Source organism: Cervus elaphus, chromosome 23 (genome assembly GCF_910594005.1).
Source record: "Cervus elaphus chromosome 23, mCerEla1.1, whole genome shotgun sequence".
NCBI classification, from domain to species: Eukaryota; Metazoa; Chordata; class Mammalia; order Artiodactyla; family Cervidae; genus Cervus; species Cervus elaphus.
In genome coordinates, this window is record NC_057837.1 from 62,555,794 (window position 1) to 62,581,419 (window position 25,626).

Here is a 25,626-nt window from a genome sequence, read left to right on the forward strand (position 1 = left end):
GAAAAAATACAAATAGAAAAAAAAAGATAATAGTGAAAAAAGGCTGGATGCAGAACGCATTAACAGCAGGTCTGAAAAGACTGTACAGTGAAATGGTGAGAACAATTTAATTCTCAGTGTTGAGAATTGAGTGGTTTTCCTTTTCTTCCTGACCGTGTTATGTAGTATTCAAATTCCTCACCTTGAGTTTGCTCACTTCCTCCTCACTCATAAACAATAGTGAATTTTAATGATATAACTTGTCTTGTTCATCTCTCCCTCAGGGAGCTCTTAGGTTCTTCAGCCTCCAAAGGAGAAAAAACTTTGCTTATTAGAAAACTCCCAGCCATGTTAGGTATTTCTCTGGTGTATAGATAGGCTTTCTAAAGCACCATGAGCATTTCAGACTCCTGTTTACCCAACAAGGATCATATACCTTTAAATTGCTTCCCCTCATTGACTGTCATCTGGCCAGGACTTGTGTTTATCCTGTGTTAGTGGAAGGGCATGGTCAGGGCAGATGGCAGGCAGCGAACACTTCTCTCTGCCACCCATCTTCATCTTCCTTGTCACCAATTAAAAAAGAATAATTCATTTGATTTGGACAAGAAACACGGTCCCCAGCAATTCTTTAGGTCTATTGAGTCTATGATTCCTTTTGAAGGTTGTGAAAGTCAGAATTCAATTCTGTCACTTGAGACTTAGCTTCTGACTCAGGCAAATGTTATGGTAAGTCTCTTAATTTAAGTCTCAGTTCTCTTGACTGGAAAATGGAGCTCTTGCAAACTGAGCTGAAATTCAGTTTCTAAAGCACTTCTCTCAGCCTCTTAACACGTTAATGTTCTTGACCCTGTGTTAAATCACTTGAGTCGTGTCCAACGCTTTGTGACCCTTTGAACTGTAGCCCACCAGGCTCTCTGTCCATGGGATTCTCCAGGCAAGAATACTGGAGTGGATTGCCATGCCATCCTCCTCCAGGGGATCTTCCCAACCCAAGGATTGAACCCCCATTTCTTACGTCCCTATAGGCCTTAGGTAACAGAAGGATGCTGATGTTTTGTGGCTCTGATCTGTTCAAAGAAGGCCTCTCTTCTCAACCTTCAACATACATACACACTAAACCCTGAACTAAGCAAGAATGATCTATAAAACCAAATAGAGCTTAAGGAATCTATATGTTCGAAGCCAGAGCTGCCCAGGTCTTCAACAAGTTTTATTTTCAAAAATGGTAGATTGTAGTGTATCTCAAACAATGGAATAACTGGTTATAAAAAGGAAGGCAAATTACTGATAGATACAACACAGATGACTCTCATAATTCTAATGTTGGGTGAAAGAAGCCAGACAGGAGAGTACATGCTGCTTGAGTCCATTCACATGCAATTCTAGAAAATGTAAACAAATGCATAGTGACAGAGAGCAGACAAATTGTTCCCTGGGCCCATGTGCAGATGGAAGGATGGATTGCAGAGAAACAGGAGGAACCATAGAGGGGTGGTAAAAGTGTTCTGTACCTTGATAGTACCAGTGATTTCACGGGTATGTACAACTGTCAAAATTCATCAAATTGGGCCCTTGAAATTGGTGTGGTTCATTGTACATAAATGAAAGGCAAAGGAGAAAAGGAAAGATATGCCTATATGAATGCAGAGTTCCAAGGAACAGCAAGGAGAGATAAAAAAAGCCTTCCTAATAAGTGATCAGTGCAAAGAAATAGAGGAAAATAATAGAATGGGAAAGACTAAAGATCTCTTCAAGAAAATTAGAGATACCAAGGGAATATTTCATGCAAAGATGAGCACAATAAAGGACAGAAACGGTATGGACCTAACAGAAACAGAAGATATAAAGGAGAGGTGGCAAGAATACAAAGAAAAACTATACAAAAAAGATCTTCATGACCCCCTTAACCACAATGGTGTGATCACTCACCTAGAGCCAGACATCCTGGAGTGCAAAGTCAAGTGAGTTTTAGGAAGCATCACTATGAACAAAGCTAGTGGAGGTGATGGAATTCCAGTAGAGCTATTTCAAATCCTAAAAGATGATGCTGTGAAAGTGCTGCACTCAATATGCCAGCAAATTTAGAAAACTCAGCAGCGGCCACAGGAATGGAAAAGGTCAGTTTTCATTCCAATCCCAAAGAAAGGCAATGCCAAAGAATGTTCAAACTACCGCACAATTGCCCTGATCTCACACACTAGCAAAGTAATGCTCAAAATTCTCCAAGCCAGGTTTCAACAGTGCATGAACTGAGAACTTCCAGATGTTCAAGCTAGATTTTGAAAAGGCAGAGGAACCAGAGATCGAATTGCCAACATCTGCTGGATTATAGAAAAAGCAAGAGAGTTCCAGAAAAACATCTACTTCTGCTTTATTGCCTATGCCAAAGCCTTTGACTGTGTGGATCACAATAAACTGGAAAACTCTTCAAAAGATGGAAATACCAGACCACCTGACCTGCCTCCTGAGAAATCTGTAAGCAGGTCAAGAAGCAACAGTTAGAACTGGATATGGAACAACAGACTGGTTACAAATCAGGAAAGGAATACATCAAGGCAGTATATTTTCACCCTGCTTATTTAACTTATATGCAGAGTACATCATGCAAAATGTACCAGTCTGGATGAAGCACAATCTGGAATCAAGATTTCTGGAAGAAATATCAATAACCTCAGATATGCAGATGATACCACCTTTATGGCCGAAAGCCAAGAGGAACTAAAGAGCTTCTAGATGAAAGTGAAAGAGGAGAGTGAAAAAGCTGGCTTAAAACTCAACATTCAGAAAACTGAGATCATGGCATCTGGTCCCATCACTTCATGGCAAATAGATGGGAAAAAAATGGAAACAGTGACAGACTTTATTTTCTTGGGTTCCAAAATCACTGCAGATGATGACTACAGCCGTGAAACTAAAAGATGCTTGCTTCTTGGAAGAAAAGCTATGACCAACCTAGACAGAATATTAAAAAGTAGAGACATTACTTTTCCGGCGAAAGTCCATCAAGTCAAAGTCATGGTTTTTTTCGGTAGTCATGTATGGATGTGATAGTTGGACTATAAAGAAAGCTGAGCACCAAAGAATTGATGCTTTTGAACTGTGGTGTTGGAGAAGACTCTTGAGAGTCCCTTGGATTGCAAGGAGATTCAACCGCTCAGTTTTGTTTTCATGATCTTAGTTCCCTGGCCAGGGATTGGACTCCTGCACCCTAAAATGGAGGCAGAGTCTTAACCACTGAACTGCCAGAGAAGTCCCAGAAAGTTGATTTTTTTTTTTTAATTCATTTGGCTGTGGCAGGTCTTAGTTATGGGATCTTCATTTTCTTTTGTGGGATCTCTCCTTGCTGCTCATGGGCTCTCTAGTTGCAGCTTGCAGGCTTAGTTGCTCAGCAGCATGTGGAATCTTAGCTCCTGATCAGTGATTGAACCTGTGTCCCCTGCATTGCAAGGCAAATTCTAGACACTGGACGACCAGGGAAGTCCCCCAGAAAGTTGATTTTTTAAAAGAGCAATCATAAGAGCTGGAGAGTGCAGGATGGGAAGTGACTGTTATTAAGTATGGGGGTGTGTCTCTTTGAGGTGATGAAAATGTTCAAAGCTAGGTTTTGGTGATGGTTGTACAACTGTGAATATACTGAAACCATTGAATTATGCTCTTTAAATGGGTGACTGTATGGTATATGAATCATATCTCAATAAAGCTGTTAAAAAACAATCATATAGCTAAAGTGATAGAATAGTGATAATCTCTGGGTGGAGTATTCACTGAAAAGGGACATTACAGAGCCTTCTGCTACTGCTACTGCTAAGCCACTTCAGTTGTGTCCGACTCTGTTCAACCCCGTAGACGGCAGCCCACCAGGCTCCGCTGTCCCTGGGATTCTCCAGGCAAGAACACTGGAGTGGGTTGCCATTTCCTTCTCCAAGTGAGAAAGTGAAAAGTGAAAGTGAAGTCGCTCAGTCGTGTTCGACTCTTAGCAGCCCCATGGACCACAGCCCACCAGGCTCCTCCGTCCATGGGATTTTCCAGGCAAGAGTACTGGAGTGGGGTGCCGTGGCCTTCTCCACAGAGCCTTCTAGGGTGGTAGAAATGAACTTTATCTTGATATAAGCGGTGGTTACAGGGTGTTAAGCCTGAAACAATTCATCAACGTGTATGCTTGAGATTTGTGCATTTTGCTGTGTATGTACCTTGCACTTCAATGGTTTCACTTTTATTTTTTAACATTTACTTATTTGGCTGTGCCAGGCCTTTGTTTCAGCACATGGACTCTCAGATCTTTGATCTTCTTTGCAGCGTACAGGATCTAAGTTCCCCAACTAGGGATGGAATTCGTGACCCCTGCAGTGGAAGCGTGGACCACCGGACCACCAGAGAAGTTCCTATACATTTTTAAAATATTCTTCTCCATTATGGTTTATCACAAAATATTGAATATAGTTCCCTGTACTATACAGTAGGACCTTGTTTATCCATTCTATATATAACAGTTTGCATCTACTAACCCTGAACACTTAGTCCATCCCTCCACTACCCCTTCCCCTCATTCATGCTGTTGTGCCTACCAGAAATGTGTCTCTTTTAATGCTGAATAATGTTTGCTTGAATGATGATTGTACCATAGTTTATCCATTCACTAGGTGAGGAACACTTAGATTTCCAGTTTTTAGTTTTTGTGTAAACATAAGTTTTTAAATCAGCTTCAAATTTCCAGGATAATTCCAATTTGACCATGATATAGTATCCTTTTTGTATATTGTAGAATAAAATTTGGTAATATTTTGTTGAGGATTTTTGCATCGTAAATACTTACTAATTTTTCTGTGACTTCTTTGACCCACTGGTTATTCAGAAGTACTATATATTTTAGTTTTCAAGTGGTTGGGAATTTTCCAGATGTCTTCTCTTTTATAAATATTTATTTAGTGAATGCATTGATTCTCTCTTTTCCTGACAATGCTTTTATGACTCCCAAGGGCATGTGTTGGGGAAGGGTTTCAAGGGGGCTGACTAGAAAGACTCTTTGTACTCTCACAGATGCCTGTGCCTACCTCCACTTTAATATGTCCCTTATTTATTTAACAGGTATTTACAGAGGGCCATCTCTGTCCCAGACACTGGACACATAGTGGTAAACAACAAAAAGGATATTTTTATGGAGCTTGAGGTCTATAGAGGAAGATGGATAGTAATCCAAGAATGGGAAAAATAAATGCAAAATGACAAATGGGTTCTGTGCTATGAAGAAGAGCTGCATAGTACTACAGGAGTGGACACTGGGAGGTCTGACAGGTCTGGAGGGTTTCTCTGAGGAAGTACAAGATGAGCTGATACCTAACGGGTGTATAGGAGTAAAGTGGGGGTTGGTAGTGTGGAGGGAGGAAGGGGGCTCCCAGAGGTGAGGTGAGGCTAGAGACCTGGTACATAATGGGACTCACATTCTTTCTGGCCAGCCTGAGAGCAATGGAGATGCTGTCACAGAAGTAAGCCAGATTTGACTTGGCAAGGACAGACAAGACTTTGGGAAGAAGTGAAAGTTGCTCAGTCGTGTTGTATAGTCCATGGAATTCTCCAGGCCAGAATACTGGAGTGGGTGACTTTTCCCTTCTTCAGGGGATCTTCCCAACCCAGGGATCGAACCCAGGTCTCCCGCATTGCAGGTGGATTCTTTACTGAGCTGAGCCACAAGGGAAGCCCGAGAATACTGGAGTGGATAGCCTTGGAAAGAAGCAGAAGCCCCTTTCCTTTCCTTCTACCTCTGGAGGGGAGCTCTTGTGGTTCCAGACCTGGGGGCCTTCCTGATCAGCAGGGCCTATGAGTATGTGTTTCTAAATCAGTTTCTCATTTCCAAATGATTTTGACAGTAGCCCACCCTGAGAACCACTGAGTTATGGGCTAGTTTCTCACTACATGTTTAATAAATAAATTCATACTTATCAGCTTGAATGTGATATTGTGGCAGAAAATTCTATGTTTAGCCTCTTTGACCAGGCAACCGCTTCATAGTATGTGGTCTTAGGCAGGTTAATTATTGTCCCTACTTAGTTCCTTTTGATGAATTTTCCTTTAATTCAGCAAAAATGTCTTAAATATCTACATCATAAAAATACTTCAAATGTTGCTCAATTATTATATTCCAAATAGTTAAGTGCCAAGACAAGGCAAGGCAGTATATGGCAGGATTCAAATGGTAATAGAATGCATCAGCAAGACTTTTTTTGAGCACCTACTTTGTGTTAACAACTTCCAGGCATGAAGGGTAGAGGCTCGGTACTGGGAGGAAAAAGAGATTAACAACAACTACAAAAAAAGAAAAGTGCATATAATAATAAGTGTAACATTTAAAAAATGTACCAGGCATTGTACTTTTCATGCAACCATCTTTCAAGCTAGGTACTATTGTGAATTACTTGCCTAGGCTTAGAAATGTAGGATGACTTGTCCAGGTCTATATAGCTGGTAAGTATGGAGCTATAATTTATATCCACTTTGTCTGGCTCTGGCATGTGGGCTTAGATTTAGCACAATTTTAGAGTGTACATAGTATGTAGGTGTTAAGAAAAATTATCCAATTATCCAAAACTTGGAAGTAAAGCAAAAGAATAACTATATGGAACTTGAATTTGCTTTTTCAGTTAACAAGTATGTCTTGGCAACCCTTTATTACAAGTAGATCTACCTACTTTTTAAATGTTGCCTATTATTCTCCATAGTTTGTTTTACTAGTTTTCCATATTGGACATTTGAGTCAATTCCACTTTTTGTTGTCGTAAATAATTCTGGCATAACCTTCTTTCTTACACAACTTTTTGTGCACATGAGCTAGTATTTCTTTGGGATGGAGACCCACAGTGGAATTTATAATCTAATGCATGAAATATGGCAACTCATTGTTTGATGCTGTCCTGATTATTAGAAAGACTGAGCATCTTTTAAAAATGTTTATTACTTTTTCAGATTTTCTTTTCTGTGCATTGTCTATTTATTCTTTGTCCATTTTTCTATTAAATTATCTTACTTTTCTTATTGGTTGTAAGGAGCTCTTTATTTTGAATATTGATTTTTTTGTTGAGTATGTTGCAACTATTTTATCTCAGTCTTTTGCTTGTAAAAGACAAGTATAGTTAAAAGAACTTTGCTTTTGGTATCTGTACATAGAGGAGTTTGGAAATTTTAATCTCTTGTTTTAATTTAGAGACTTTGGGAGGTAGAATACTTCAGAGTAGCTCAAAGTACTGGGTCTGAAGTCACAAGTTCCTAGCTTCCAATCCCATCTCTGTTAACTGTACCTAGTGAGCAACCTGGTTGGTGGGCAAGCCGTATCCGCATGTACAGAAAAGGGGGAATAAATAATACTACTTCTCTTGCTCATTGTAAGGATTAACGGGATGGAGTGTATAAAAATAGCTCGGTAACAGGTAACAGTTATTAACATTATGATCATGACATTTTAAATATTGGAACACTGTCGGAAGAAGTGAGTTGCCTAAAGACAGGCGCAAAGGCGAAAGGACCTTAACCTGGAGAACTCAGGTGAGGCACTGCGCCCTCCCCCCAAGCTCCGCCCCCTAAGGCTCCGCCTCTGGGTTCTGGCAGTTGCCTTGGCCACAGCTGGAATCTCTAAGCCTGAAGAGTGGACCTTGCACGTGATGGGCGCGAGTGACGCAGGGGGGGCGGGACTGAGAAGCAGGGTGAGCCGGGATAGGGTAATAGTTCGCGCGGAAGGGGCGGAGCAGGTCAGGAGGCGGGGTTTAGTGGGAGTCGGTCTAGGGGCCAGGCTTCCGCGTGCGTTGGTCTGGCGGGCGAGAACGCGCTGCGGGGGCGTGCCCGGCGGGCGGGGCGGGGCCAACTGGGGGGCGGGGCTGCGCGCGGCCTAACGGCGGCGGAGACGGAGGCAGCAGCGACTCTGGGGTCGGCAAGCTTGGCGGCTACAGGTCCCTCAGCGGTGCCTGCAGGGGACCCGGGTCGCGAGTGGAGGAGAGGTGCGCGGCAGCGGCGCTGGGCGATGGTGGGCGTCCCTGGAGCGGCCGCCTTCCAGCGTAAGCGGGGCGGGAAAGCGGGCGGCCAAGGGGGGCGTGTGAAGGCCTGCGGCTGCACAGGCGCGAGCTCCCGGGAGGCCCCCGGCGCGAGGCCAGGCTGGTAAACTGAGGCCCCAAGAAGGGCGGCAGATCCAAGGTCACCCGGCGGGCCGGGCCTTCCCGAGCTCCCAGGGCTGCCCAGGCGCCTCCTGCACCGCTCGAGAGCTCGGAGCTCGTGGTGTGCGCGAGTCTCTGGGCACCGCGGCCTCGGAGCCCCGGCCGGGCCGGCGTCCATCTAACTTGCCGGCGGACAAGGATTGTTTTGTTCTCCTGGCGCCGGGGCCACTAAGTCCGGCCCTGGAGAAATATTACACACATCCAATTTCGAGGGTTGTGTGGCGGATGGTGGAAGAGGCGAGGATGGCCCCTCTGAGGGGCCTGTTGAGTGCAGGCTCGGGGGTCCGACTGCTGGGGTTCACATTGCGGCTTCTCCGCTTACAGGCGGTGACCTTGGGTCTCTGAACCTCAGTTACCCCTTCTGCAAAATGAAGGCGAGAAGAACATCTCCAGCCCTTCCCCACCCCGGTTCAGGGTTTTGTGAGGCCACATAGGAGGCTTGACATGGGCTCTGGCACACACAGGCGTGAAAACTGTCATTATTGTAATCGCTGTTAAACCTCATCCAGGGTGAACCTCACTCGGGAAAGCTCGAAATTCAGCTCTGATTGGTGTATTTATTTGAGATTTTAATTTTATTTTAGGTTAGTCCTGCTTTATGATCCAGTTGTTTTTCTTAGCTCCATTTCTCCTTTTCAGCATTTATCTACTTTACCTCCTAGAAATGTGAGATCTTTCGAGGAGGTGTGGGTCTCTTAACAATAAAATTTTCATTGTTTCTTGTTAGCAGTAATAGCCATAATAGCCAACATTTTTTGAGCAGCAGGCATTTTGCATTCTATTCATTTAGCATTTATTAAATCATTTATTAAATAAAAGGTACCATTTTGGCCCTGGGAATATAGCAACAAACTAGATAAACCAAACTCAAGCTTTGAGTTTTAGTTGGGGGAAGGGAGAGAGACACGTTCAATGAGGAAACAGATAAGTCCATTTTGCATGTTTTCTCTCATTTAATCCTGGTAACATAGATAAGAGTTAAGTATTTGTGTATGCCCATTGTGCAGAGGATGAAGCTGAGGACAGGAGGAACCTTGTGGATTTAGCCTCAGAGGCTAGGTTCTTCCTCTCATAAAAGGGGGGCTTTACACAGCCTTTCTTCTTTGTTTGATTCCCATTAAATGTTGGACTGAAGAAATGCAGAGTAGGTAGGTGGACCCAGTTAATGCCTCTTCATAGTCAAGTCTGCAGTTGCTGCTTTGGAAAGTTTAATCTATTCCTCTTGGAGTTTAACTTGGGAGAGACCAACAGAGGTGACCTTTAGGTCTGGCAAAGTTACACTATCTCTGTATAGTGAAAGGACCTTTAATATAAACTTAGATTTTTTTTTAATGCCCAGATCTCTTTTATTCAGTTTTCTGTTTAAAATAAGCCCTAAAGTACAATATTTTGGTTCTATTATGTAACTAAGGTTTGTTTTTTGTTTGTTTGTAGTGTTCCTAGGAGAATTCTATATAACATCTTTAGGCAATGTGCTTAGTATGTTTTTTTTTTTAAATCTGGAAGTATTTATAAGTTGCATTAAAATGTCGAGAGACTCTTTTTTTTTTCCTGAAGAGAATTTTTTAAAGTGAGGTTCTCGTGATGCAGTTAGGTTCAACATTGACCATCTGCTAAGCACCCGGTCCTTGTGCTGATATAGGGCTTCCAAATATAAATAAGAGCAAACTCTTACCTCTCTGAAGTTCACCTATAGTCTTGATTGGCTAATCTTTTTTTTTTTTTTTTTTTGGCTAATGTTTTTTAACTGAAGTGCTAGGCAGAGAGAATGGAGGAACTGAGTCCCTGGGGGAAATGGTCTAGAATAGTGGCCTCAAATGGTTTTAATGTTCTTTGTATCAGTAAATATGGTTGAGTATGCACACACATTATATGAATGTTTAAGTTACAATTACAGTGTTGACTGTACTGTCTATTATGTACATTTTATAACATGTGCAAAAATAGACATTTTACAAAAGGATGAACTGAAATATAAGTAGAAGTGCCAGTATTTGGCTTTCCATACCCCAGTGTGTGAATAATAACTGTGCTCCCTGTGGTGGAGACCATTGATCTTGTAGTCCGACCTTCCCCTCAACCCATGGTGTCTATTGACATTCAGTTCTGAAGTTATGCCTAGATTGAAATCCTGGGGTCCAGTCCTTACTAGCTTTGAGACTTTCAGCACTACTTAACCTTTCTGTGCACTTAATTTTCCTCACTTGTAAAATTGAGAAGAGAGTTCCTGTCATCTCGTTTTCAGTTTTACTGTGATGACTTATTGTGGTGTACATATTAGTAGAATGTAATGTTAATATATGTAGAATACTTACACTGGGCCTGACATACTATTTTGAGTGCTGTTAGTGGCTAAGGATACAGATGACTTGGAATCTCACAATCTAGTAGAAGTGAAGTGACGTGAAAGTCGCTCAGTTGTGTTCAACTCTTTGTGACCCCATGGACTGTATAGTCCATGGAACTCTCCAGGCCAGAATACTGGAGTGGGTAGCCTTTCCCTTCTCCAGGGGATCTTCCCAACCCAGGGATTGAACCCAGGTCTCCCACATTGCAGGCGGATTCTTTACTGTCTGAGCCACCAGGGAAGCCCTAATCTAGTAGGTCCTGCACAAATACATGGATAATGATAAAGTGCTTTAAGTTCTTAAAGGCTTTGGGAGTGCAGAGTAGACACATTGTAATTGTTCTTTGAGGGTCCAAGTAAGGTTCAGGTAAGGAGGTGACATTTGGAAGGAGAGGGACTTTCCAGGAAGATGAGGCATGAACCTTATTGGCTGAGGGTATAGAGTGGAAACTGTGGGCTGTTGAGGGCTTGGTGAGTGGTTCTCCAGATCTGGACCTGTGGGAAACCTTGTTAATAGATAACAGTGAGTTCTGGCTGAAGTTATGCCTGCCAGGGGCTGGATGGCAAAGAAACCTGTCTTAGAACTTTTCACAGCCAAGCTCTTTCCTCTCTGGTGGCACTCATTCTGTCTTCTTAAGATATCTTAAGATATGAGTGCAAACTCCTAAGTATTAAGTTTCTTGAGGGTTGTGATAGTATGTGCGTTATTGTGACTTAATTTGCCTAGTAGGTAAGCGCAAAATCCATAAATGTGGAGAAAGATACGTAAATTCTTGAATTAAAAGATTTCTGAACAGTTACAAGTGGGATGATAAATGACCATACTCAGTGAAAAACTCACCCATAAATATTTTATGGTGGATAAGCATTACTCTTCAAAAGAGAACTGTCACATTCAGTAAATCTTTCCTTATCTGGCACTTAGCCATTAGGATGGAAGAAGAGATGTGAAGGTTCGGCAGGAAGGCTTCTCCGGTAGAATTAGGTCCCTTCTGTTGGCTCCTCTAGGTCCACGCGCCATCCTTTCCCACCCTGTGAAGCTGGTGGACTTAGACTGCATCAGCTGGCTTTCTTCCCATCTGAGGATATGGAATTCAATTATCCTGCTCCCTTCCTATGAGTGTTGTCTCTGTCTAGCTGTGTCCCTTGTTATTCTTCTGAAAGTAATTCTCCCTACATGCGTGACTCGCTCCTTCTGGTTTGGAAAGTTTGTATTTCCTTTGTTCTTCAGGCTCAGAGGTACTCTCACTAGTCCTAGGGTACTTATTCGAGCTCAGATCGTAGCAGATTTAAAAGCAGCAAATGCACTTGGAGAGGAGAGAGGCTACTACAGTTAAGGATACTGACAAGGAGAAACTGGGTCTCGTCTTTTCACCTGGTCATCACCTGCTGTGTGTTCAGTCAGTTTTCCTCCCAAACTATTAGGATTTGAAAAAGAAAAAATGGAATAAAATTAAAAACACCCATAACCTGTGACCACACAATAAAGACTAGTTAAATTGCAGTTGGTAGCCTATTTAAAACGACAGGGATAGACATGAGATAGGGCTTCCCTGAGAGCTCAGTTGGTAAAGAATTCGCCTGCAATGCTGGAGACCCCGGTTCAATTCCTGGGTCGGGAAGATCCACTGGAGAAGGGATAGGCTACCCACTCCAGTATTCTGGGGCTTCCCTTGTGGCTCAGCTGGTAAGGAATCTGCCTGCAGTGTGGGAGACATGGGTTCAATCCCTGGGTTGGGAAGATGCCCTAGAGAAGGCTACCCACTCCGGAATTCGGGCCTGGAGAATTCCATGGACTGTATAGGCCATAGGGTCCCAAAGAGTTGGACACAACTGAGAAACTTCCACTTTCATACATGAGTTAGGTTGTTTGGCATAATGGAAAAAACAGAATTTGGAGGCAGACTTTGGGTTTGAGGTTCCATTCTTCTGGGAAGTTATTCCACCTCTGAGACTCAGTTGTTTGTTTATTTGATCTATAGATGAGGTTAACTCTTGCCTAATAATTATGATGACTAATATTGAATGTTTATTTTGGGCCACCTTTTGCCTTTTAATCCTTTACTTTTAGTTATATATCCTCTTTTATAAACTAGGAAATTGACTCAGATATCATCTGTGCATGCTAAGTCTATTCAGTAATGTCCGACTGAATAGTCGGACAGCAGCCTATGCAGCTGTCCTATGCATAGGACTCTGTGCAGCCCTATGAACTAGCCTGCCAAGCTCCTCTGTCCATGGGATTCTCTAGGCAAGAATACTGGAGTGGGTTGCTGTTTCCTACTAAAGGGGATCTTCCTTACCCAGAGATCGAACCCACGTCCCTTACATGTACCTGCATTGGCAGGTGGGTTCTTTACCACTAGTGCCACCTGGAAATACATAGAGCTAATAGATGAACAGTTTAAAATCTAAATCTCTTGTGACTACAGAGCCTGACTTCTTAACATTAAGGTAGCTGCTGAAAGCTTTTAGACCGGAAAAATGGTTTAAATAAGAGTACAGTGGATGCATGTAGCACTTGGATAAAGATGAGTTAATTCCCTGAGTTCATACTTCCTCCAGGGTAAGGAAAACAGGAGGAAAGATGGGGAAGTAAGATTTCTTACCTGCTGGTTTTAGCCTCAGTTCTTACTTTTAGAGTACTGTTTTGAACTTCATAGAAAGTGATCATTCAATTGTAAAGATTTACTTAAAATCCCTGAAAGTTTAAAGGCTGAGGGAGAATATCTCCCCTAGTTATTGTTTCTGCTTTAGTAAAATTACAAAAGAGGAGAGGAGCCTTTCTGGTGCTGTATTGACTGGCCCCATGTGCAATATGAGCTAGTATATTTACATGTGACAGAGTCTGTCTCTGGGTTTTATTATGGCTGGTTAAGTAACTTTTGCCTCTGTCTCTGGTTTTTGTCTCAGGCCTCTCCAAGGCCTTGAGGCTATCTGAAATTATAGCAGTTGGGGTATCATAAATTAAACTTGTAAAATGAGTCTATAGCAGATATGTCAACTGAATCTGACTTTTAAGTCCAGTTGAATTCTTTAAAAAAAAAAAAAAAGTCTTTGCTAGATTTTCTGCTGGGCACTCTTCATGTATGTTGTACTAAGTTGTGTCCAACTCTTTTTGAACCCGTGGACTGTAGCCCACCAGACTCCTCTGTCCATGGAATTTTCTATGGCAAGAATACTAGAGCGGGTTGCCATTTCCTACTCCAAGTGATTTTCCCAACACAGGATCAAACCCAAGCCACCTATGTCACCTGCATTGGCAGGCCAGTCTTTACCACTGCGCCACCTGGGAACCAACCCCCTTTCACGTATGTTATCTCATGTAATTCTTAAAACATCCTTGAGAGGGAGTTAGTATCTCTGTTTTACAGATGAGAAAATAAGTCTCAGAGAAGTTAGATAAATTCCCCTAGGTCACACAGTTAACCAGTAGCAGACACACTATTCACACTTAGTTCAGTCCTGATACTGAATTCACTGAGATCTGAGTCCAAAACCCACATTTTTCACTCTCTACCATGTGGCTTCTTCTTTTCACTAGCTAAACTATAGGTTTTTAGACATATGTTCCCAAGGATCCCAGTGTTCCCTGAAGATACTTGATTTCCCATCATTTTTCTTCAACACCTTTCTTTCCCTAACATCTTTTCTTATTTAAAAATATCCTGGGAATGGATATGGTTTAAAGAGTGCTGTATTAGATCTTGGTCTTGTTTAGAGGTATTCTGAATTGGCCTTAGCCATGAATTAAAAACAGAAAACAAAAAGGCAACAGAAACTCTCAGCAGCCTTTACCAATTCATCCCATATGTTTCCCGATTTTAGCAGTGAAGCACATGATGGCAGTGAACATCAAAAGCCCAAGAAATGTCCATGCTAATTTTGCATGGCCCTGTGAGGAGCTGTCAAATATGGCTCATCAAATATAGTATATAGACTATGCAGTGAACCTTTACTTTGGAATGTGGCTCTTTAAAATATGGTTCTGCCCCTCTATTTTATATTCCTGTAATTAAATGCAGAAATCAAAGTAAAACTCAGAGGTACTCAGAGCAGGTATCCTTCTGTCTGAATTGATAGCTTTGGAGTTGGCTAGACCTTTCAATTAAATTAGCTGATGGCGACAAACATGTAATCTGACCTCTCCAGCAACTCAAGTGAAATGTTAATACCAGGCATAGCAGAGTTCCCTTGACACACTGCTTTGACCTTTTCCTCTCATACAGATGTTTCCCTTATTCCTCTGTTAACTTAGCCATCTCAATGCAGAGGTCCTGCCTGCTTTTAATTTTTGAAGCCACATGAGAACAGACATTCAAATAGCACAGATTTATTCATTGTTACCTTATATCCCTAGAGCTTCACCAATCAAAATCACCATTTCCTCTATTTCACATAGTCTTTAGCTGGTTTACTGTCTCTTTACCACCATCCTCTCCCTCTCCCATCTCCCATAGAAGTTAAAACACTAGTGATATTTTTTTCCACCAAAAATGTGGCAGTATTTCTTTGTCCTTAATATTGAGAAAGTGATTATGATTCATTTTGTTTCTCTCTTGAGAAGTCACATCAGTCTTACAGGGCAGAGGCTGGCAGAAAGCAAGTCTTAATGGCCTAAATTAAAAGTAGCAGTGGCTTAGAAGAGGCAGGTTGTTCTGAGAGGTGGGAAAGAGGAGATGATTGTCTTAGCTCTTCTGGCATTCATTCACTAGCTGCCTGGAACCGCCAGGAGCTTAGGAGCTCAAGTTTTCATAAGCTCCTCCTTAAGGGCTTCTCTGTAGTTGTGACCCATGGGCTCAGCAGTTGCTCATGGGCTCAGCAGTTGCGCCTTGGGGGCTTGGTGGCCCCAAAGCGTGCGGGATCTTAGTTCCCTTACCAGGCATTGAACCAGCATCCCTTGTACTGGAAGGTGGGTTCTTAACCACTGGACCACCAGGGAGGTCCCTTTTTTTCTTTTTTCTTTTTTTTATTTTTTTTTATTTTTTTATTTTTTTTTTTTCTTTTTTCTTTTTTTTAGTTCTACCACTTTATTGCTACCAACCCATCTCCCTCCACCCTCATGCACACATGCTCGGTCATGTAACACCATGGACTGCAGCCCTCCAGGCTCCTCTGTCCATGGACTTTTCCAGGCAAGAATACTGGAGTGGGTTGCCATTTCCTTCTCCACCCTATATTTTTATATATGCATATTAATTTTTGAAGCTAGAGTAAGTTACAAATATGATGCTTCTTTACCCTAAATATGATAATGTATATTTTCAGTAAACTAAGACATTCTCTTATGTAACCACAACAGTGTTCTTTCCAAAATCAGGAAATACAGATTGGTTATAATGTTATTATCTAATATACTGACTTGACTCAAATTTTGCCATTTGTTTCAGTGTTTTTTATAGGGAAAAATTTTTCTAATCTAGGATCCAATCCAGGATCTGCATAAAATATTTGTTTGATCTCCAGTTTGAAAGAACACTTCAGCCTTATCTTTCATGATCTTGTCTTTTTTGAATGGTATAGGCCATTTATTTTATAGAGTGTCTCTCAATTTGAATTTGCCTTCCGTATGAATAGATTCAGATTATGCATTTTGATGGGAATATTGCAGAGTAATGTTATATCCTCATTGCATCATATCAGGAAGCATTTGATATCCATTTGTTCAGTACTGATGATGTTAACTTTGATCACTTATTTAAGATGATGTCTGTCAGGTTTTTCCACTATAGAGTTTAATGTTTTCCTTTTTAATTAGTAATACTATGGGAGATACTGAGTCCGTGTAAATACCTTGTTTTCATCAAACTTCTATCCGGTAGTGGTAGCATCTATTGATGATGTTTGCCTGAGTCAGTTATTACTATGATAGTTGTGCTTTCGTTTTACAGAACTGTGCTATCAGTTTTTATTTTTTGCTTATCAGTTTTATTCTTTTCAGCTTATCAGTTTTATTCTTTGCTTATTGGTTAATATTCTGCAGGAGAGCATTTTCTTACCTTTATTTGTATGTATTAATATGGATTCTTATTTTATGCAGTAGGTCATAATCTGTTACCATCATTATTTTTTGTGATTTTCACATTGTCCCAGATTTGGTAGTGGGAACCCCTTCAGGCTAGCTTTTGACAAGTTCCTTACATTCTTGAACCACTTCCTTTTTGGCACAAAAAAGATGTTCCAGGCTTATCTTCCTACCTGAACTTTGGAATCAGCTATTTCTCTAAGATGTTTCTCTCCTAATTTCTGTTAGTGGAGAAAATTATTTAGAAATCAAGATCTAGTTGCTATGTATGCTCATTGCTATGGGTTGTCATTGCTTTCAGATCCTTTCAATGGGCAGAGCTTAGAAATCTATGTGTATATACACATACATGTATCTAAGTTTATTTCTGTTTTTATCTAAATATAATAAAAACTGAAACTGAGCAAAGGGCTCCTGTGCCCACAGTACTGAAAGCGAAACTCTTGACAATGGGAGTTTGCAGTAAAGTAAGGATTTCAAACCCACCTGGTCTTTGAGTTAGGGTTATGTTTTACAGGAAGAAAAGAGGCTAGGACTAATTGTCCTGTGACGTTACTGTAACATTTCTTATTTGTAGTTTTGGGAAGTCAGGATGTCTCTAGTTTACGATTCTCCATCCATAGTGGTCTATGGCTCTGGGACCACTCATCTTGCGCTGGAGAAGCAACCTGAGTTTGTACGTTAATGATCATGTCCATAATAACAATTTTAGTTGCTTAATGATGTTATCAGCAATAGCAGTTTTAGTCATCTGACTCTTGTTGATTAGTGTTCAGTTAGCACAGGCTTGAGGTCAGAGTGTACAAGAGAGGGAATAAAGTTTTGGATAGAGAGATTGATCATAAACTTGATAAGGGAACTTGGTTTCAGAATTGTGTGTTCAGACTAACACCTCCAATACCACAAAGTTTATTTAGACTTTATCATATTTTTTTCCTGTATTTTTAAGCCCCTTGTCTTACCTAGGGATTGTAAACCCAACTCACATAATGCATAATATATTTATTTGTCCAAACCTAGAATATACTGAAAATAGCTCCAAGATTGCTAACCCACATTACTATGAAATCAGTTTCAGTTCAGTTCAGTCGCTCAGTCGTGTCCGACCCTTTGCGACCCCATGAACTGCAGGACACCGGGCCTCCCTGTCCATCACCAACTCCCGAAGTTCACCCAAACCCATCTCCATCGAGTCGGTGATGCCATCCAACCATCTCATCCTCTGTCGTCCCCTTCTCCTCCTGCCCTCAATCTTTCCCAGCATCAGGGTCTTTTCAAATGAGTCAGCTCTTCGCATCAGGTGGCCAAAATATTGGAGTTTTATTTTCAACATCAGTCCTTCCAATGAACACCCAGGACTGATCTCCTTTAGGATGGACTGGTTGGATCTCCTTGCAGTCCAAGGGACTCTCGAGTCTTCGGTGCTCAGCTTGCTTTCTTTTTTTTTTTTTTTAGTTCTACCACTTTATTGCTACCAACCCATCTCCCTCCACCCTCATGCACACATGCTCAGTCATGTAACCCCATGGACTGCAGCCCGCCAGGCTCCTCTGTTCATGGACTTTTCCAGGCAAGAATACTGGAGTGGGTTGCCATTTCCTTCTCCATCAGCTTTCTTTATAGTCCAACTCTCACATCCATACATGACCACTGGAAAAACCATAGCCTTGACTAGACAGACCTTTGTTGACAAAGTAATGTCTCTGCTTTTTAATATGCTGTCTAGGTTGGTTATAACTTTCCTTCTGAGGGGTAAGTGTCTTTTAATTTCATGGCTGCAATCACCATCTGCAGTGATTTTGGAGTCCAGAAAAATAAAGTCAGCCACTGTTTCCACTGTTTCCCCATCTATTTGCCATGAAGTGATGGGACCGGATGCCATGATCTTAGTTTTCTGAATGTTGAGCTTTAAGCCAACTTTTTCCACTCTCCTCTTTCACTTTCATCAAGAGGCTCTTCTTCCCTTTCTGCCATAAGGGTGGTGTCATCTGCATATCTGAGGTTATTGATATTTCTCCTGGCAGTCTTGATTCCAGTTTGTACTTCCTCCAGCCCAGTGTTTCTCATGATGTACTCTGCATATAAGTTAAATAAGCAGGGTGACAATATACAGCCTTGACGTATTCCTTTTCCTATTTGGAACCAGTCTGTTGTTCCATGTCCAGTTCTAACTGTTGCTTCCTGACCTGCATACAGGTTTCTCAAGAGGCAGGTCAGGTAGTCTGGTATTCCCATCTCTTTCAGAATTTTCCAGTTTATTGTGATCCACACAGTCAAAGGCTTTGGCATAGTCAATAAAGCAGAAATAGATGTTTTTCTGGAACTCTCTTGTTTTTTCTATACTCCAACGGATGTTGCCAATTTGATCTCTGGTTCCTCTACCTTTTCTAAAACTAGCTTGAAAATCTGGAAGTTCACAGTTCACGTATTGCTGAAGCCTGGCTTGGAGAATTTTGAGCATTACTTTACTAGCGTGTGAGATGAGTGCAATTGTGCAGTAATTTTAGCATTCTTTGGCATTGCCTTTCTTTGGGATTGGAATGAAAACTGACCTTTTCCAGTCCTGTGGCCACTGCTGAGTTTTCTAAATTTGCTGGCATATTGAGTGCAGCACTTTCACGGCGTCCTCTTTCAGGATTTGAAATAGCTCAACTGGAATTCCATCACCTCCACTAGCTTTGTTCGTAGTGCTGCTTCCTAAGGCCACTTGACTTTGCACTCCAGGATGTCTGGCTCTAGGTGAGTGATCACACCATTGTGGTTATCTGGGTCGTGAAGATCTTTTTTTTACAGTTTTTCTGTGTATTCTTGCCACCTCTTTGTTTATAGTTTTTTTGTCTTTAGTCTGAGGGTATGTGGCCAGTATACTGGACTCAAAAGTTACTTTGGGATAACTTCTCAGTGATTTAAGATGTAATTCAACTTACAGAAATTTGATGTATATGTGTGTGTGTATATATGTATATATATATATATGACTGGTTGGTTTTGACACATAGTGAAATTTTAAATATTTTTTTCTTGTGAAAAAGGCAGAGTGATTTGCTACTGAGTGGTTTGCCTTTGAAATTCCGAATAAGGAATTTTAGTGTGCTCATTTCTCAGATATATTTGTAGGTGAGAACTGTAGGTTACCTTTTTTGAAGTTTTGGAATGGGGAGAGCATTGGAAGGAAGTAGGTGGTAGTGAATGAAAGTCAAGTAGTAGTGACTACTGGAGTGAGCACTGTCAAAATAATTAAACTAATAATTAAAGAGAGAGAATGGTTTCTCTGAAAACAGGGTATCCTTGTAAAACCTCCTCAGAGAGGTTTAACCCAGCAGTTGTTAGGTGGTTTAGCTAAAATTTCTTAAGCAAATACTGAACCAAACTGAGCATAAATATTGTGATACTTAACTATTCCTTTTTCCCTCAGATGTGTAAATGGAGTAGTTTAGTTTTTCTTTCTCTTTTAGTCCTGTTTTTTAGGTACAATTTACATATAGTAAACCTTATTCTTTTTTAAGGGTATAGTTCTGTGAGTTTTGACAAATATATGCAATTGTAATCATCACACCAACCAAAATATAGTTTATTTCCATCATCCCCAATAGTTACCTCATGCTCCTTTCTGTTCATTTAGCAGCCCCTGCTAAGTACCATACTAGTTTTTGCCCCTCTAGTGGTTTCTATCTTTCTTTCTAGTTTTTTGCCTTTTCCATGTCGTATGAATGAAACTGTACCATATGTAGCCTTTGTATCTGATATCTTTCACTTACTGTAATTGTTTTGAAAATCATCCGTGTTGTATATATCTGTAGTTCCCTTTTATTGCTGAGTAGCCTTCCACTGTATGGATGTACTGTAATTTTTTAAATCAGTCTGTCTACCAGTTAATGGACATTTGGGTTGTTTCCTGTTTTGATACATGAATGAAGCTCTAAACATTTATGTCTTTTGCGCATATATCTTCATTTCTTTTGGGTAAATAGTTAGGAGTGGGATCGTGGGTTCTAGGTAATTTCATGTTTAACTTCTTAAGAAACGCCCAAAGTATTTTTTGAAGTGGCTACACTGTACCATTTTGCATTTTTACCAGTAATGTATGAGAGTTCCATTTGCTTGTTGGGTGTTTTACTTTGTTTTAGAATTAGTTGTTAAAGGAAACAGTGTATTTGGGTAAAATCAATTTTAGTTGTCTAGTTTCTACTTAAAGTCATATTCTTTTTTATAATATGGAGTGTCTTCTGTTGGAGTCAACACAGTCATTTCTTATTTACATGTTATTAACAGAAATAATAGCAACTACCACTGAAATGTCAAGACGGTTTTCACACATCTGATTTTTACAGCAATCAGTGAGTAGTAGTATTCCCATCCTCTTATTTCATATAAAGTTCAGGAGTCAGGTGATTTCGTCACTATCACACAGGTAGAATGCAACGGTGTAGGTTTTGGGGAGTTGGATCTGTGAGGGGACATTCTTTTCTTTTTGGTTAGATGTGTAATAAGTGAAAACATGGGTATCATCCTAATGCTTCCTTTTACCTTCAGCTCACAAACAGTGCAACCTTGGACAATTCATATTTGGATTTTGAGTGGCTTTTATCATCTGTGAAAAGGGGACAGCCATACCATCCCTATTTACCTGACAAGATGAGAATCAATTGAGGAATTGTGAAAGCATGTTCTAGATACTGTGTGTTATTACATCAGTGATTTTGTAATGTGTGAATATATTTTAGATATTTAAGTAGTACAGATAAAGTAAAAATCCCCTTTATAGTCTTAAGTGAAGCTGTTCATTTAACAACTATATTGTGCAGCTGTTAGCTGCAGGGATGGTTCTAGGTGCTGAGGGGCTTCCTAGGTGCATAAAATTCAGTCCCTGTCCTCAAAGATCTTCCAGTTTGTCTTGCCCTCTATGTCCTAACATAGATTTTTGTTGATTGCTCTTGTGGTGAAAGCTTTGACAACTGGATTTTAATTAAGTTTGGACAGTGATTGTCCATATTTTCCTCTTATAATTGATGCTGTTGGGGAGAGTTGTACTGGGAAATAGTGAAGCAAAGATTCTGATTCAGTTGATGGAGGTAGTGAACTTCTTGGGGAGAAGATGGGATGCCACACATGCCTCCAAGCCACTGACCACATAACTAGTCGTGAATACCAACGCTTGACTTGTTCTGAGCGTCCTATAGGTCTCTAAATAGTCCATGCTAATTTTGTGGCTGTTGAACTCTGAGGAATGATTAGGTAAATAAGGAGAGTTTCCATTAAAGCCATGGTTTTTAAATAGTAATTTGAAATCCTAGAATCAATTGTTGATTATCTTTTTCTTGAGTCTTTGTTCTCTTTGTTCTGCTAATTAAGTTCAATAAATCATTTATTTGAGAGGCCTAATATCTGTATTCTACTGTGACCCAAGCTAATTATACTAGAAGGTGAACTTTTTAAAAAAAGATACTTTGTTTATTTAGTGGTGGCATGTGGGATCTAGTTCCCTGACCAGGGGAATTTATTAAGCCCCTAGTAAAGGATGCTGGCAGATATAAAGAGAATTCTAAGGTGCCGAAGTTTAAAAGTTGTTCAGTGGTGGAGGGAGGAACAGATTGATGTTTCATTATCAATGGTAAGCAGTATTAATAGCATGATAAGAACCACCACCGATAGGCATCTGACGTAACGTATGTGCATGTATGTATGGGTGTGTTTCAGAAAAGTCTTCTCCAACAACTGTTTAAAAAAAAATCAGTTTTTGGACTAGTAGTATATTTATATAATTCAACAATTAAAAGGTACAAAGGTTATTTAGTGAACTGTCTCCCTCACCTCTGTACTCCAGCCAACACTTGCCTTCCTTGGAGGCAGCTAGCATTACCAGTTTCTACTGTATTTTTGCAGTTATATTCCTGTAGGCCATATAATAACATAGATAAAAGAACTTCCTCATTCTGCATTGTATTTCATTGTATGGATGCATAATACTTTTTTTTCTACAGTCCACTACTGATGAACATTTTACATGCCAATCTTTTGCTTTTAGAAACAGTGCTGCATAGCTTTGTAAAAAATGCCATTTCATAAATCTGCTGACTAGATTCCTAGAAGTAGAACTGCTTGGGCAAAGGGTACAATTTGTATAATTTTGATAGATGTTGCCAAATTACTCTCCGGAGATGATGTATCGAATTTTTTTACTTCTAGAAAATAACAAAGTGTGTGACCCAAGTAAGGGAAGGGTAAGATGGGAAAGCTGAGTGTGGACCGGATTTGAGGGGAGGGATTGAAAGAAATGTGTTATTTAAAGTGTAATGTGCTCGGTGAAGAAGGGTAGGAAATGAGACTAGAGAACCAGGCAGGGAACAGGTTTATGCTTGGATTTTATTCCATAGCTAATGGAGAGCAACAAGAAAGGATGAGGGAATGACATTGTTACGATTGTATTCTAGGTAGAGCACCCTAGTGGCTCTGTGAAGATGGGTTTGAACGGGCAAGATGGAAGCAGTAAAATAATTTTGGTTAATGCAATAGCTTTGTCAGGCCATGTTTCAGTTTTGGGTTTGGAAACTAGAAGGGATATAGTGTGCTAAGGGAGATAGAGGATATGGATTTAAAAGAGGAAGAATGTATCTCACTGAAAGTAGCAAGAAAGGCTTCACTGAATATTACTTAGTTGCATTTTGCTGGGTGGGTCCATCTTGGATTGGTAAATACAGAGAGGGAGAAATCATGCCAGGGCCTCATACTGAAATAAGCCAGCAATAGGCAAACTTTTTCTGTAAAGAGCTTAATAGTAGATATTTTAGGCTTTATGGAACACATAATGGATTCTGTCCCATATTCTCCTCCTCTTTTTTTTTTTTTTTTTTAACAACTCTTTAAAAATATAGAAATTGCTAGCCTATAGCCATTACTGAAATAGGCCGTGGGCAGGATTTGTACAAGAGTGGGATGGGAAATGGCCTTAGTTACTAACTCTTGGTCTGGAAGTACAGGATGTACTAGTAAAAGCAAGAGTAAAGGCAGGTTGAGGCAGAACTGTGGGACACTTTGAATATCAGGCTAAAGAATTTGTTCCTAGGTTAGACTCATTGAGGAGTCATCTATCATATTGACTGTGAGATGGTGACATTTTGCCTAGTACTGTAAACTTACTGTATTATCAGCTATAAAAAGCCTGGCTTGGAGAACTGTCTTGTGTAGACATTTGTACTGCATGCATATACTGCTGATGGATTGCCCGATGTTAGCATGAAATCCTGAGTGAGGTCCTACCCACTTCCTGGGGCTTTCCTGGTGGCTCAGTGGCAAAGACTCTCTCTGCCAGTGCCGGAGACATGGGTTCAATTCCTGGGTCTGGAAGATCCCCCGGAGAAGGAAATGGTGACCCACTCCAGTCTTCTTGTCTGGGAAATCCCATGAACAGAGGACGCTGGTGGGCCACAGTCCATGGGGGTCACAAAGAGTTGGACATGACTCAGTGACTAAACAACAACTTCTCATTTTATGAAACTGCTTTTATCAGCACAAAGACCAAGAATAGATACTCTGCTCTTTCTGCCTCTAAGTCCTTGAACTCATTTTGAGCACCTTATGTGTACACAATGGGTGTGCAGGTTTTTGTTGAGGCAAAAGAATGCTCTAAATACAGGAAAGTCAAAAGATAAAGGATCTCTGAGGTTCTTCTCATTCCACAGTCTGTGTTTCCATGAATTAAAAGGCAATAAATCCTGAGGAAACCCTCAGGATAAAATCCTCAGACCATCCACCAGACATGGTATCTTACAACCTTTAACAACTGCTTCTTTATTCCTTTTGGTGGCCAAAGTGAATAGGATAACTATGCAGACTATTAGGACGTGCAAAGTTTGGAGACAACAATTTATCAGTCATCTTTTTTTTTTTTTTTCCCTCTAGCTCCATTCACTTTATTTTTCTCATATAAAATTATGTGGTAGCTACAGCTGGAGCCTGGGTCCTCTGCACAGAGACTCTGATGTGGGTCTTCATAAGATGATCAGTGAATTCTGATACAGAGACTTAGTGAGTACTGTCTCTTTCCAGAGATCAGGGGTGAGATAACTGTGAGTCTTGGAAATGGCCTTGGTGAAGTTGCCCAAGGTGACAGTGCAGCCCCTGGCAGAGGTGAAGCAGTTGGTGAAGCATCCTTAGGAGCTTCTTGGGCACCGGGGCTGAGACGATACCTGGGGGCAGGGGTGAGGCGCACCAGCACAGAGCCACAGCGGCCAGTCACCCTGCAAGGGACCTTGTGGGGCTCCAGTCGTGTTCCCCCAGTAGCCATCTCATCACAAAGGGATGATGGAGAGCTTGGCCAGGATGATGGCCCCACGGATGGCAGTGGCTACCTCTGTAGATGTCCAAACTGACATGCCCCGTAGTAGGTCCCGATGGTGACAGATGCCTTGAACCTGGTCTGCTGGTCAGCACAGGTCTGCTTAATTAAGGGATGCTCCCAGGAAAAAGTGAGTGATCTCAGATTCCTTGATAGCAGAGAGAACAGATAGATCTCCTCCAGGGACTTGATCTTCATGTCTTTGACCAGGCAGCCCAGCTTGGTAATGGGGAGCCACTTGTCTTCTTGGTCTTGCCTCTGCGAGGTCCACGACCTCTGCCTTGGCCTCAACCCAGGCCCCAGATGCCACTGCCGAAGCCTCTGCAGAAGTACCATGGCCTCCCATTCCAGGGCCCCCGGGGGCCTCCTCCGGGCCCTCCCACAGCACCAGCATCATCTGCCATTTGGTGTTTTTACAGAGAAGTGCCATCTTTTCTAATTAAGGCTGTTATTTCCATTTTGAAGCAATTGAAATTTCCCAGTTTTTTAAAGCACATGTTGGTTGTGGCAGTGAAAGCTGTAAATGCAGTAATCAAAGCTTTTTTTATTGTAGCACATTTTCAGATACGCAGATTTGGAACTGAGTCTAACAGGATTATCTGGATGGTTGATAAAGATTATAAACTTAAAGGGATCTTTTAAGACTTCTTTCAGAAATAAGAAATTGGGATCTCATTAGGGCTTAATTGGTTTCACTTCAGTTTTTTAGCTTGGAGGCTGCTGAAGAGTTAATTTATTGTGC

The 25,626-nt window shown here is 41.1% G+C and overlaps 1 protein-coding gene and 1 pseudogene across 3 annotated transcripts in view; one reads left to right on the forward strand and one right to left on the reverse strand.

The window, feature by feature from the left end:
• The first annotated feature begins 7,826 nt into the window (after positions 1-7,826).
• The window catches only part of CBFA2T2 (CBFA2/RUNX1 partner transcriptional co-repressor 2), a 141,470-nt gene continuing 123,670 nt past the window's right edge, over positions 7,827-25,626 (forward strand). The window contains exon 1 of one of the 3 annotated variants that reach the window (XM_043883182.1): positions 7,827-7,964. Coding sequence is in view for 2 of the 3 variants with exons in the window: in XM_043883181.1 (XP_043739116.1) it covers positions 7,988-8,021 (34 nt within the window). In the remaining variant the exon portion in view is untranslated. Of the gene's footprint in view, positions 8,022-25,626 lie in introns of all 3 variants that reach the window. The other 2 variants (XM_043883181.1, XM_043883180.1) reach the window with 2 other exon arrangements.
• LOC122681278 lies at positions 24,479-25,288 on the reverse strand (annotated as a pseudogene).